The sequence below is a fragment of the Heterodontus francisci genome, chromosome 8 (assembly GCF_036365525.1).
Source record: "Heterodontus francisci isolate sHetFra1 chromosome 8, sHetFra1.hap1, whole genome shotgun sequence".
Classification (NCBI taxonomy): Eukaryota; Metazoa; Chordata; class Chondrichthyes; order Heterodontiformes; family Heterodontidae; genus Heterodontus; species Heterodontus francisci.
The window spans coordinates 17,756,325-17,769,442 of record NC_090378.1 but is presented as its reverse complement, the minus strand read 5'-3'; the positions used below and the strand labels follow the sequence as shown (position 1 = coordinate 17,769,442).

Here is a 13,118-nt window from a genome sequence, read left to right as displayed (position 1 = left end):
CTGTTTTAGAAACTGTCAAATTTATTTTCTCATCTGAGGCATTAATGCTTGCTGGGTAGAGTTCCACAAGTGGCAGTACCTTGCCCAACTAGTCATTCATGTGAACCTAAATGGTGAGCACTGGCCAGCTATTTGACTGGAGGGCATCAGAGCCAAGCCCGACTCTCTTCTCAAACAAACAGTCATTCACAATCAGAAGGCGATAACAATCTGGCGTGGTAACCAGCTGATTTTTTTCTCTGCTTAGTCCCAGGATACTTATTAGCATCCTGACTGCTTTGGTAACTGACATCTGCCAACTTCCCAGAACCAGTGATCTGTATACTTAGGTCAATGCGCTGATTAGCCTTGTGTTAAGGTGTTAACCCAGATTTCATCATGGTCTGGGCCCGAACTAGCTGCATGCAGCTACTATAAAATGCAATCAATGGAATTAAATTGCAGCATCCTCATTCACATTAAAGGTAAAATATACATAAATACATCACTCTGATCGATGTAATGTCAAAATAAAAATCACACCATGATTACAGATCTATTACCCTTTGACCATTCGTCAATTAACATTTTAAAACTATTGTTCACCTCCCACTAATGCAGTTAAGCTTCTGTCATAACTTAAGCCATTATTCAGTATCGAAATTGTAGCGTTTTTGTTTAACCTCAGCACTGAAGGTGAAAGATGCTGTTGTTGAGAAATGGAATGTTTTTCATCAGGGCTAAACACTTCCAGGTCAGGTAGAGCATGCATCAAGTGCAGACTGGTCTCTACTGTGCTCCAACCACATGCTTTAATCTTCAGATTAAAAAAAACCTACACTGCATCAGCAATTCCTATTTCCCATATAGTCCAGCATTACTAAAATCTAATAAAATGCAACAAAAGTCAGAGACTTAGACTCATCAAGTCTCATCCCTCAAGTATTATGACTGCACTGTTGGAATCTAAATACGCTTTAAAATATTCCTAATGTCTTTGCTTCTATTACCTCGCTTGGTAGATTATACCAAATATTTTTCACTCTAGAGTAAATGTGTATTGCCTGCTATTTGTTCTCAATTTACTTTTCATTAATTTCCCTCTATATCCTTGGTCCTGCTGAAGAAATAATCTGTATTTACCAAACCAATCTATGCTATTTGTTTTATACTTCATTGAGGTCCCTTTAAACTGTCTTCTATCTGGACTGCAAAGCTTAAACCTCTGCTTTCTGCTGGAAACTCTTGGCTCTACAGGGTCTTGAATAAGTTTTGGACACAGAAGGAAAAAGGCTTTCGTCAATCAGCCAGAGATGAATTCTAATACAGACTGTAGAGATGAAACAATACCATATCAACTCACTGAACTACCCACTCCAAAGGTCGTACTAGTCAGTAACACTTTTAAGGAACACTCGCTGGATCATTGGACTTCTTAAATGGGTTGATCCGTAACAATTGAAGTAAATGGACAGCAGAATTTTAAGTTCGAGACAGCTTTTTCCATATTTACCTATCACAGCAATGAGGACACCAAAGTTTAATAAAATGTGCATAGATACAACTGGCATCTAACATGACTGGAAAATTGCTGTCAATTGGAAAGATTCTATTTTCCTTCAACCTAAGTGACTTCACTTTTAGTCATGCGATTAGGGCTAGCTCCTGCATCATCTGACCTCCAGTGACTTCCCATCTTGAATGTGAGAAATTCAAAATGGTTATCCTCATTTACAAATCGCCCCCATGGCCTATCTCTGCAGCTTTCTCCAGCCCTGCATCCCCCAGTTCCTATACTTCACTCGAACTATGACCTACTGCATTTTTCCTTTCTCTTCCCTTCGTTGCTTCATTAAATCCCTGGATTCTGGATCTCCCACCTTCCAAAAACCTAGCAAAACTATTTTTTGTGAAGACCACCTTTCAGTCACCTCCACCAACAGTTCGACCTATTCCTGGGTGACTGCTCACTCCATTACATTTCCCTATCCACCAGGACATTTTGCTATGTTAAAGGTGCTACAAGTGCAAGTTTCTGTACCAAGTGATACAGCTAATCCTTATATAGCATGTCCAAAATAGTGAGACATGTAGCAGGCAGAAGAAAAATTGAATCTTTATATGTGGCAAATGTCATCTGAAAAACCTCTTGGAATCTCGTTTCTGTATCTTTCTCTTCTCTCTGCCATGCACTGATCTCTGCCAAGGAAGATCAACACGCTTTCTCCTCTCTTCGTCTACCCCCACCCAGTTTACCCGTACGTGTGCAGTGAAGGCCAAAAATCCAGTAATTTCAAGGACTGTAGCACAAGCATTACATGCATCCATTGCAACTTGAGTTACGAATTATCCTTGGATTTTTCTAAAGTGCTTCATTACAGGGCCTTCCACAGTACCCAGACTATACTTCTTCATACACTCCTTCACATTAGAGTTTCAGCTGAACTTGGGTTCAATTAGCCACTGCAAAATCTAAATGTCTCAGGGATTAGCAAGAGGTCATCCATTTTGAATCTAAGACAGACAAATGGGAATATCATTTTAGTGGTGAGAAACTAGGAACTGTGGAGCAGCAAAGGGATTTGGGCATCTACATGGACAGATCACGATAAGTTAGTGCACAGGTACAAAAAAAGGCTAATGGAATTTGGCCTTTACCTCAACTTGGCTCGAATATAAAAGGGAGGAAGCAATGCTTCAGTTGTATAAAGGCTTGATCAGACCCCATTGGGAGTATGTTCAGTTTCTGGCACCAAAAGTAAGGCCTTGAAGGGGTTACAGAACATAGGACTTATTAGCAGGAGCAGGCCATTCAGCCCCTCAAGCCTGCTCTGCCAAATTCACCAGAACGATACTAGGGATTAAAGGGCTACATTACATAAAGTTTCATAAACTTGGTTTGCAAAATTATCTTGATTGAAAAAAGATACAAAACTCAATGCATGGAGACAAGACAGTTTATAATGAATATACTAAAGTGTGAGGTACACTGCAATTCAAACCCTGCTACCCAAGGTCACACTTAACTTTTGTTTGCAAATCATCCCTATCTTTAGTCCATCTGGTCCCGATGCTTCTGCTGGAGGGGAAGCAAATGGCCAGCTTGGGACCATCTAGACATGACGCGCCCCTCCGATTCTCCATGTCCCTACAACTTTTGCTCTGCACAGCTCAGAGTGGGAACGAAACAGAATAGACACTGAAGCTGCATCTGGCAGCACTTCATGGTGTATCTGCACATTATTTGTGCATTGGAAGACATTGTGCATTTATATGGCATCTTTCATAAACTCAGGACGTCCTTAAAGCACTTTACAGCAATGAAGTACTTTTCAAGTAAGTGCAGCCACTGTTGTAATGTAGGAAATGCAGTAGCCAATTTGCATACTGTAAGGTTCCACAAACAGCAATGATACTAGTTGATCTGCTTAGTGATGCTGATTGAGGGATGAATATAGGCCAGGACACTGGAGGAAACTTCCCTGCACTTCTTCAAAATAGTGCTATAGGATCTTTTACCTCAGGGGGCAGATGGGGCCCTCAGTTTAACATCTCATCTGAAACACAACAACTTTTAAGGGTGCAGCACTCGCTCAATACTGCACTAGGTTTTGTACTTAAGCCCCTATAGTGGGACTTGAACTCTCAACCTTCCGACTCAGAGGTGAGAATGCTACCACCGAGCGAGGGCGGACACCAAAATTGTTCACTGTATGCTAAACATCTCCAGTAGTACTATATTTACACAATAGAAAAATAATCCCAATGTCTTTAAGAGAAATCCATTCTTATACTTTGAATCAGTTACTTAAAACATTAACTTGATATTAACTTAAAACTTTGCACAGATGAAAGGTATCACAATTCACTATCTCTTTTTCTTAATTCATTCATGGGATGTGGGTGTCGCTGGCTAGGCCAGCATTTATTGCCCATCCCTAATTGCCCTTGAGAAGGTGGTGGTGAGCCACCTTCTTGAACCGCTGCAGTCCTTGGGGTGTAGGCACACCCCACTGCTGTTAGGAAGGGAGTTCCAGGATTTTGACCCAGCTACAGCAAAAGAACAGCGATATAATTCCAAGTCAGCATGGTCTGTGACTTGGAGGGGAACTTGCAGGTGGTGGTGTCCTCACGTATCTGCTGCTCTACTCCTTCCAGGTGGTAGAGGTCTCCTCCTCCAGGTTTGGAAGGAGGTTTGGTGAGTTGCTGCAGTGCATCTTCTAGATGGTACACATTGCTGCCACTGTGCGTTCACTTTTGGACGGAGCGAATGTTGAAGGTGGTGGATGGGATGCCAATCAAGCAGGCTGCTTTGTCCTGTATAGTGCTGAGCTTCTTGAGTGTTGTTGGAGCTGCACCCATCCAGGCAAGTGGAGAGTATCGCATCACAATCCTGATTTGGGCCTTGTAGATGGTGGACAGGCTTTGGGGTGACAGGTGGTGTGTCACTTGCCGCAGACCTGCTCTTGTAGCTACAGTATGCATGTGGCTGGTCTAGTTCAGTTTCTTGTCGTGATAACCCCCCCAGAATGTTGAGAGGATTCAGCGATGCTACATTGAACATCAAGGGGAGATGGTTAGATTCTCTCGTGTAAAATGGGCATTGCCTGGCACTTATGTGGCACAAATGGTACTTGCCACTTATCAGCCCATGATATTGTCCAGGTCTTGCTGCATCTAGACACGGGCTGCTTCATTATCTGAGGAGTCATGAGTGGTGCTGAACACTGCGCAATCAGCAAACATCCCCACTTCTGACCTTATGATGAAGCAACTGGAGATGGTTGGGCCTAGGACACTACCCTGAGGAATTATTGCAAAGATGTCCTGGAGCTGAGATGATCGACCTCCAACAACAACCATCTTCCTTTGTGCTAGGAATGACTACAACCAGTGGAGAATTTTCCCCGATTTCCATTGACCCCAGTTTTGCTAGGGCTCCTTGATGCCATACTTGTTGCTGCCTTGATGTCAAGGGCAGTCACTCTCACCTCTTGAGTTCAGCTCTTTTGCCCATGTTTGGAGCAAGGCTGTTATGAGGTCAGGAGCTGTGTGGCCCTGGCAAAACCCAAACTAAGCGTCACTGAGCAGGTTATTAGAGTCATACAGCACAGAAACAGGCCCTTTGGCCCATCCTGTCTGTGCCAGCCATACGGCACCCAACTATTCTAATCCCATATTCTTGCACTTGGCCCGTAGCCTTGTATGCTATGGCATTTCAAGTGCTCATCTAAATACTTCTTAAATGTTGAGGGTTCCTGCCTCCACCACCTCTTCAGGCAGTGCGTTCCAGATTCCAACCACCCTCTGGGTGAAAAAATGCTTTCTCAAATCCCCCCAGTTATTGCTGAGTAAGTGCTGCTTGATAGCAATGTTAATGATCCCTATCACTTTGCTGATGATCAAGAGTAGACTGTAATTGGCTGGGTTGGATTTGTTCTGCTTTTTGTGCACAGGATGGCAGTAGGTGGAATCATTTTCCACATTGCCGGGTAGATGCCAGTGTTGTAGCTGTACTGGAACATCTTGGCTAGGGATGCAGCTAGTTCTGGAGCACGTCTTCAGTACTATTGCTGGGATGTTGCCAGGGTCCATAGCCTTTGCAGTATCCAGTGCCTTCAGCCATTTCTTGATATCATGTGGAGTGAATCGGATTGACTGAAGACTGGCACTTTTGTGATGCTGGGGACTTCAGAAGGAGGCGGAGATGGATGCAAATGCTTCAGCCTCGTCTTTTGCACTGATGTGCTGGGCTCCCCCATCATTGAGGAAGGGGATATTTGTGCAGCCTCCTCCACCTGTTGGTTGTTTAATTGTCCACCACCATTCATGACTGGATGTGCAGGACTGCAGAGCTTAGATCTGATCCGTTGGTTGTGGGATCACTTAGACCTGTCTATCGCATGCTGCTTCTGTTTGGCATGCAAGTAGTCCTGCATTGTACCTTCACCAGGGTGACAACTAGTATGCCTGCCTGCACTCTTCATTGAACCAGGGTTGGTCCCCTGGATAGATGGTAATGGTAGAGTGGAGGTTACAGATTGTGGTTGAATACGTTTCTGCTGCTGCTGATGGCCCACAGTGCTAGATCTGTTTGAAATCTCTCACTTAGCATGGTGGCAGGGCCACACAACACGATGGTGGGTATCCTCAATGTGAAGACGGTACTTCGTCTCCACCTGTGCGGTGGTCACTCCTACCAATACTGTCATCAACACATTGCGACAGGTAGATCGGTGAGGACAAGGTCAAGTAGGTTTTTTCCCTCGTTAGTTCCTTCATCACCTGTTACAGACCCAGTCTAGCAGCTATGTCCTTTAGGTCTCGGCCAGCTCGGTCAGTAGTGGTGCTACTGAGCCACTCTTGGTGATGGACATTGAAGTCCCCCACCCAGAGTACATTCTGTGCACTTGCCACCCTCAGTGCTTCTTCCAATTGTGATTCATCAGCCGGGAAGCAGCGGGGGCAGGGGATGGCAGTAGGTGGAATCAGCTGGAGGTTTCCATGCCCATGATTGACCTGACGCCATGAGACTTCATGGGTTCCGAAGTCACTGCTGAGGACTCCCAGGGCAACTCCGTCCCAACTGTATACCACTGTGCCACCACCTCTTGTGGGTCTGCCCTGCCGGTGGGACAGGACATACCCAGGATGGTGATGGTGGTGTGTCGGACATTGTCTGTAAGGTATGATTCCATGAGTATGATTATGTCAGGCTGTTGCTTGACTATCAGTGGGACAGCTCTCCCAATTTGCATGCTTAAACTTACAAAACAAATTACCTGTTGCCATACAAAAATTGGACTTAAGATTATTTATTTCCTGAGATCATTTGTATTTGTTTCATATTCAAATTTCCAAATTATTTTTAATGCATACAACAAGGCATCAGTAGTTGGGAGCTTTTCGTCAAAGTAGACCTGGACTTGAAAGTTACATCAGGCAACATATAATAGGTTACGCACTGAATTACACAAGTTATGTGCTTTACTTACCGCTGACCGGGCCTCTGAGACTTTTGCCTTCTTCAGTCTTGCTTTTGCTGCATCTAAATCCAGTCTTTTATTCTGCAAGAGTTTACGTTCTTTCTGAAAGCATCAATTGATCCTGAACATTAACGTCTTAAAACATAATTCTAATTGAAACAAACTGTTCAGTGCACAACCAGAGCTGTCTTCTCACTCTGTTAATGTTGATGTAGAAAACAGCTGGTCTACACAGCCGTTCTTCACCCTCAAACTCAGTGTCAGACACAACACTGAATAAGCTAGCTACTAAAACTGAATGGCTACAAGAAGAAATGTGCAATTGAGTCACAAAGAAGAGAAGGCTGCACATTTGTGCTGAGTTAGCTGGGGTTGCAACAGATGTTACAATTAGTCTAAACATCTGCAGGTTCCAAAGGGGAAAATTCAGTTAAGGTTTCCATGTCACATTTCTAGCTAGTTATGCCTGTTACATGTTTTACTGACAGCAACTGGACAAGATGGGAGAAAATTGCCAACTGCAATTGCTTAATTCTCTTGTAACCAACCTCACTCAGAGTTCAATTTTCAACTAAGTTTTAAATTGAAGTCTATAATGCAGTACAGCAGAATGCAGGGTTGATTCTATATTAATAAAGTGGATGAAAAGCAAGGAAGGAAAGTCAGAGAGTTATCTCTTGTCCATTCTTGAAGCTGCTCACCTACGGAACTACGGGATGTGTACACGTGCCAGGAAGGAGGGGAATTTCACATCCTCAAAAAAACTCAGGACTCTGAAGTTGAAAGACTGAGCATAACTAATACATTAAGCAACAAAGCTGCAGTGACAGTCAAGAGGAAGTGGCTTCAACTTACAGATATTGTTCTATAGTCTCCTTCCAGGAAGTTCCTAAGGGGTGCCAAAAAGTTAACTTCTGACGAATGCATTAGTTCCCTTTCTGCACCACCAATTCGGTTTTCAGTTTCTCCACATTTAATCAGAGCACTGCCTGTGGGGAAAAAGTTTCAAAATTACTTAGGTTATCCTTTTGCCCGATTATAAAAGGGACTTTTCTAATTTCTATTTCAATACAATTCTGCTGTTGTGCTAGAGCTATATAGCAGGATGGGAGAATTATATTCCCTGGAGCTGGAATATTATGGACACACAGAGATCTGCTATCAGAAGGCAGTTTGATGCAGTTCTGTTACTTACCTACCTGTTGAAAATATGACCTGACCATCATAGCAGAATGGAGATTCCTCCAGCAGGTGTTTACTGCCAGGTAACCAAAACATTTCAACTTGATTAAAAAGTAAATTCTGCACAAATCCCAGCAATTTGAGACCAGTATTATGTACAACTAAAAGTTAGTCATTACTGGCCAATTGGAAACAACAGTTTCATTGACAGCCCATGGACTGCTGTGTCTTAGTCATCCTAAAGAATAACAACCAAATCAATCAGATTGGTTGACTCTTCTAACAGATCACAAGATGGCATAAGGAGGTTCAACTCTGGTGAGAGTGCTGCAGTAAGGAGGTCATTTGGCCCTTTGAGTCTGCTCCGCCACCCAACAAGATCATGGCTGATCTTCTACCTCAATTCCAAGAGGTGAGAAAGCTGAAGTTCATCATGAAACAGCTTGTGTTCAGGCTAAAAGTTATACTTTAAAAAAAAGTGTGACACACCCATCTGTCATACAGTACAGGAGGCAGCCATTTGGTCCATTGTGCCTGTGGGCACATTGTGAAATTATTTTAGTCAATGATTATATGGTTGAAACACTTCTTTAAGGAAATAAATTACAATTTTAAAACTGCACTTAGAAATGCAAAAGGAAGTTAGGTTTTGTCTAAATGCTTGAATTGTCTTACCATATGCAGTTCCAGGACCAAACTCATTTCCAGCAGCAAGCATATACTGGCCTAACTGTTCACAGTTATTTATACGAGGTGGTGCTTTCCGATCCAGTTTTTCATACACAAATTCTTCGATTCTAGCATCTAAAAATGAAAGGATAGGAGGAAATAAAATTTGATTTAGAGATCATGTGCTAATAGATCACAAGACTGCAAAATGAGGTTCCATTTTCTGCAGCTGCGCACAAGCAGCAAAAGCATCCAATTTCTATTTTAACGGTAATGAAGAATTTCATCACAATTGCTCAAGGTGGCCAAACAGAGCAATTGTTTTATTTCAACATTTGATTTTTTTTTTGCAAGTGGGACTGGATGGTAGACAGGAACAGCAGTAAGCCATTCAGCCCTCCGTACTGATCTCATGCTGATCCATACCTCAACTTCATTTAACTGCCTTAGCTCCATATTCCTTAATACCTTCACCTAGCAGCATTGAATTAGATTCTGGTCTTTTACATCTGGCACCTGAGTTCAATCCAGCCCAAGCTAAAAGGGATAATGTCTGCTGGTTGTAAAGTTCCTATATAAAATGACCAGTTTGAGTATTATCAATTCATTTATTTGTTGGCATGAGCATATAAACAAAACTAACCTTAATACAACACTAGCTGCCAACCTCACTTGAAGAGGCCAGAAGACAGCTCTGATGTTGTTACACTCATGCAATATTGGGTGATCTTCCAAAGTTTAGTTTGAACACCACTGACGGAAAGTCCTCATCAGGGAACTCCTCTTTGCTGACGATGCTGCTTTAACATCTCACACTGAAGAATGCCTGCAGAGTCTCATCGACAGGTTTAGTTTAGTTTAGAGATACAGCACTGAAACAGGCCCTTCGGTCCACCGAGTCTGTGCCAACCATCAACCACCCATTTATACTAATCCTACACTAATCCCATATTCCTACCACAATCCCCACCTGTCCCTATATTCCCTACCACCTATCTATACGAGGGGCAATTTATAATGGCCAATTTACCTATCAACCTGCAAGTCTTTGGCATGTGGGAGGAAACCGGAGCACCCGGAGGAAACCCACGCAGACATAGGGAGAACTTGCAAATTCCACACAGGCAGCCTGCAATGAATATGGCCTAACCATCAGCCTCAAGAAAACGATCATGGGGCAGGACGTCAGAAATGCTCCATCCATCAATATTGGCGACCACGCTCTGGAAGTGGTTCAAGAGTTCACCTACCTAGGCTCAACTATCACCAGTAACCTGTCTCTAGATGCAGAAATCAACAAGCGCATGGGAAAGGCTTCCACTGCTATGTCCAGACTGGCCAAGAGAGTGTGGGAAAATGGCGCACTGACATGGAACACAAAAGTCCGAGTGTATCAAGCCTGTGTCCTCAGTACCTTGCTCTATGGCAGCGAGGCCTGGACAACGTATGTCAGCCAAGAGCGACGTCTCAATTCATTCCATCTTCGCTGCCTCCGGAGAATACTTGGCATCAGGTGGCAGGACCGTATCTCCAACACAGAAGTCCTCGAGGCGGCCAACATCCCCAGCTTATACACACTACTGAGTCAGCAGCGCTTGAGATGGCTTGGCCATGTGAGCCGCATGGAAGATGGCAGGATCCCCAGACACATTGTACAGCGAGCTCGCCACTGGTATCAGACCCACCGGCCGTCCATGTCTCCGCTTTAAAGACGTCTGCAAACGCGACATGAAGTCCTGTGACATTGATCACAAGTCGTGGGAGTCAGTTGCCAGCGTTCGCCAGAGCTTGCGGGCAGCCATAAAGGCGGGGCTAAAGTGTGGCGAGTTGAAGAGACTTAGCAGTTGGCAGGAAAACAGACAGAGGCGCAAGGGGAGAGCCAACTGTGTAACAGCCCCGACAAACAAATTTTTCTGCAACACCTGTGGAAGAGTCTGTCACTCTAGAATTGGCCTTTATAGCCACTCCAGGTGCTGCTCCACACACCACTGACCACCTCCAGGCGCTTACCCAGTGTCTCTCGAGATAAGGAGGCCAAAGAAGAAGAGAAGATGGGGTTTCACACGTTCAAACTGTGCTGCACGTTAACTGAGAGTGCTTCATGTCAGACAACATGTGCACAGAATGATAAAGGTTCTATTCCATAGCACTAAGATACATCACCTCAATGAGCATAAAATTCACCAAAAAATCTAATTTTGAATGATAAATATCACATATATAAAGACAGAACCATTGTTTATAAATCTCACTGACAAATATGAATGCATTTCATTAGGATTTTAAATTCTAAATGGCAGATTTACATTTTTAGTAGCAATATAGGGATTTCTAGCTGAGTTTTCAGCTTCATCAACTTCAACAGTACTATTCTTTCTATTTGAGTTGATGTTAAAAATGAAAAGTTGATTATATTGGGAATGCAGCATCTTTCCTGGAGTCCACGGGAGGTTTAATTACACTAACAATGAGTTTAACACTGGCATTCTTGAACTGCCTGACAGTCAACTTAAAAAAAAAATCTTAATTATGGATACTTTCAACATCTGGCATCAGAACTGACAGACACAGATGGAAAAAGTAAATTATCTAAAGGCAGGCACTCTTTCTGTACTACCAGACTACAAAGCTGATCATGGTCAATATTTGGTCTGAAAACATGAGGGAGTGGTAATGGAGGTATTATTCACTCTTTAGCCTTGTTCAAAGATCCATTCTGTAAAGTGCAGTCTCCATAACAATGATGTGCAAGAGGCATATAAATTTGCCAGAAAAAACAACAGACTTGAGGATTGGGAGCAGTTTAGAATTCAGCAAAGGAGGACCAAGGGATTGATTAAGAAGGGGAAAATAGAGTATGAGAGCAAGCTTGCGGGGAACATAAAAACTGACTATAAAAGTTTCTATAGCTATGAGAAGAGAAAAAGATTGGTGAAGACAAATGTAGGTCCCTTACAGTCAGAAACAGGGGAATTTATTATGGGGAACAAAGAAATGGCTGACCAGCTAAATGCATACTTTGGTTCTGTCTTCACAAAGGAGGACACAACTATCATACCAGAAACGTTGGGGAACACAGGGCTTAATGAGAGAGAGGGGAAATCAATATTAGTAGAGAAATGGTGTTGGGGAAATTGATGGGATTGAAGGCCGATAAATCCCCAGTGCCTGATGGTATGCATCCCAGAGTACTTAAGGAATGGCCCTAGAAATAGCGGATTCATCGGTGGCCATCTTCCAAGATTCTATAGACTCTGGAACAGTTCCTACAGATTGGAAGGTAGCTAATGTAACCCCACTATTTAAAAAGGGAGGTAGAGAGAAAGCAGGGAATTATAGACCAGTCAGCCTGACGTCGGTAGTGGGGAAAATTATAGAGTCCATTATCAAAGATTTTATAGTGAGCACTTAAGAGAACAGTGGTAGAATCGGGCAGAGTCAGCATGGATTTACGAAAGGGAAATCATGCTCGGCAAATCTACTAGAATTCTTCAAGGATGTAACTAGTAGAGTTGAGGAGGGGGAGGCAGTGGTAGTGGTTTATTTGGACTTTCAGAATGCTTTCGACAAAGTCCCACATAAGAGATTAGCATGTAAAATTAAAGCGCATGGGATTGGGGGTAGTGTACTGCCATGGATAGAAAATTGGTTGGCAGACAGGAAACAAAGAGTAGGGATAAATGGGTCTTTTTCTGAATGGCAGGCAGTGACTAGTGGGGTACCACAGGGATCGGTGCTAGGACCGCAGCTATTCACAATGTATATTAATGATTTAGATGAGGGAACTAAATGTAATATCTCCACATTTGCAGATGACAGAAAACTGGGTGGGAAGGTGAGTTGTGAGGAGGATGCAGAGGTGCTTCAAGATGATTTGGAAAAGTTGAGTGAGTGGGCTAATGCATGGCAGATGCAGTATAATGTGGATAAATGTGAGGTTATCCACTTTGGTAGCAGAAACAGGAAGGCAGATTATATGAACAGCTATAAACTGAGAGAGGGGAATATGCAATGAGACCTGGGTGTTCTTGTACACCAGTCGCTGAAGGTAAGCATGCAGGTGCAACAGGCGGTAAAAAAGGCAAATGGTATGTTGGCCTTCATAGCAAGAGGATTTGAGTACAGGAGCAGGGATGTCTTGCTGCAATTATACAAGGCCTTGGTGAGGCCACACCTGGAATACTGTGTGCAGTTTTGGTCTCCTTATCTGAGGAAGGATGTTCTTACTATAGAAGGAGTGCAGCGAAGGTTTACCAGACTGATTCCTGGGATGGCAGGACTGACGTATGAGGAGAGATTGAG

General features: G+C 43.3%; 1 protein-coding gene across 2 annotated transcripts in view; it reads right to left on the bottom strand.

The window, feature by feature from the left end:
- The window catches only part of LOC137372668 (endophilin-B1-like), a 41,715-nt gene that overhangs the window by 10,950 nt on the left and 17,647 nt on the right, over positions 1-13,118 (bottom strand). For both annotated transcript variants that reach the window (XM_068036710.1, XM_068036711.1), the window contains exons 3-5: positions 8,823-8,951; positions 7,821-7,954; positions 6,975-7,067 (exon numbers count right to left, since the gene is read on the bottom strand). In XM_068036710.1, the coding sequence (XP_067892811.1) occupies positions 6,975-7,067; positions 7,821-7,954; positions 8,823-8,951 (356 nt within the window). The remainder of the gene's footprint in view (positions 1-6,974; positions 7,068-7,820; positions 7,955-8,822; positions 8,952-13,118) is intronic.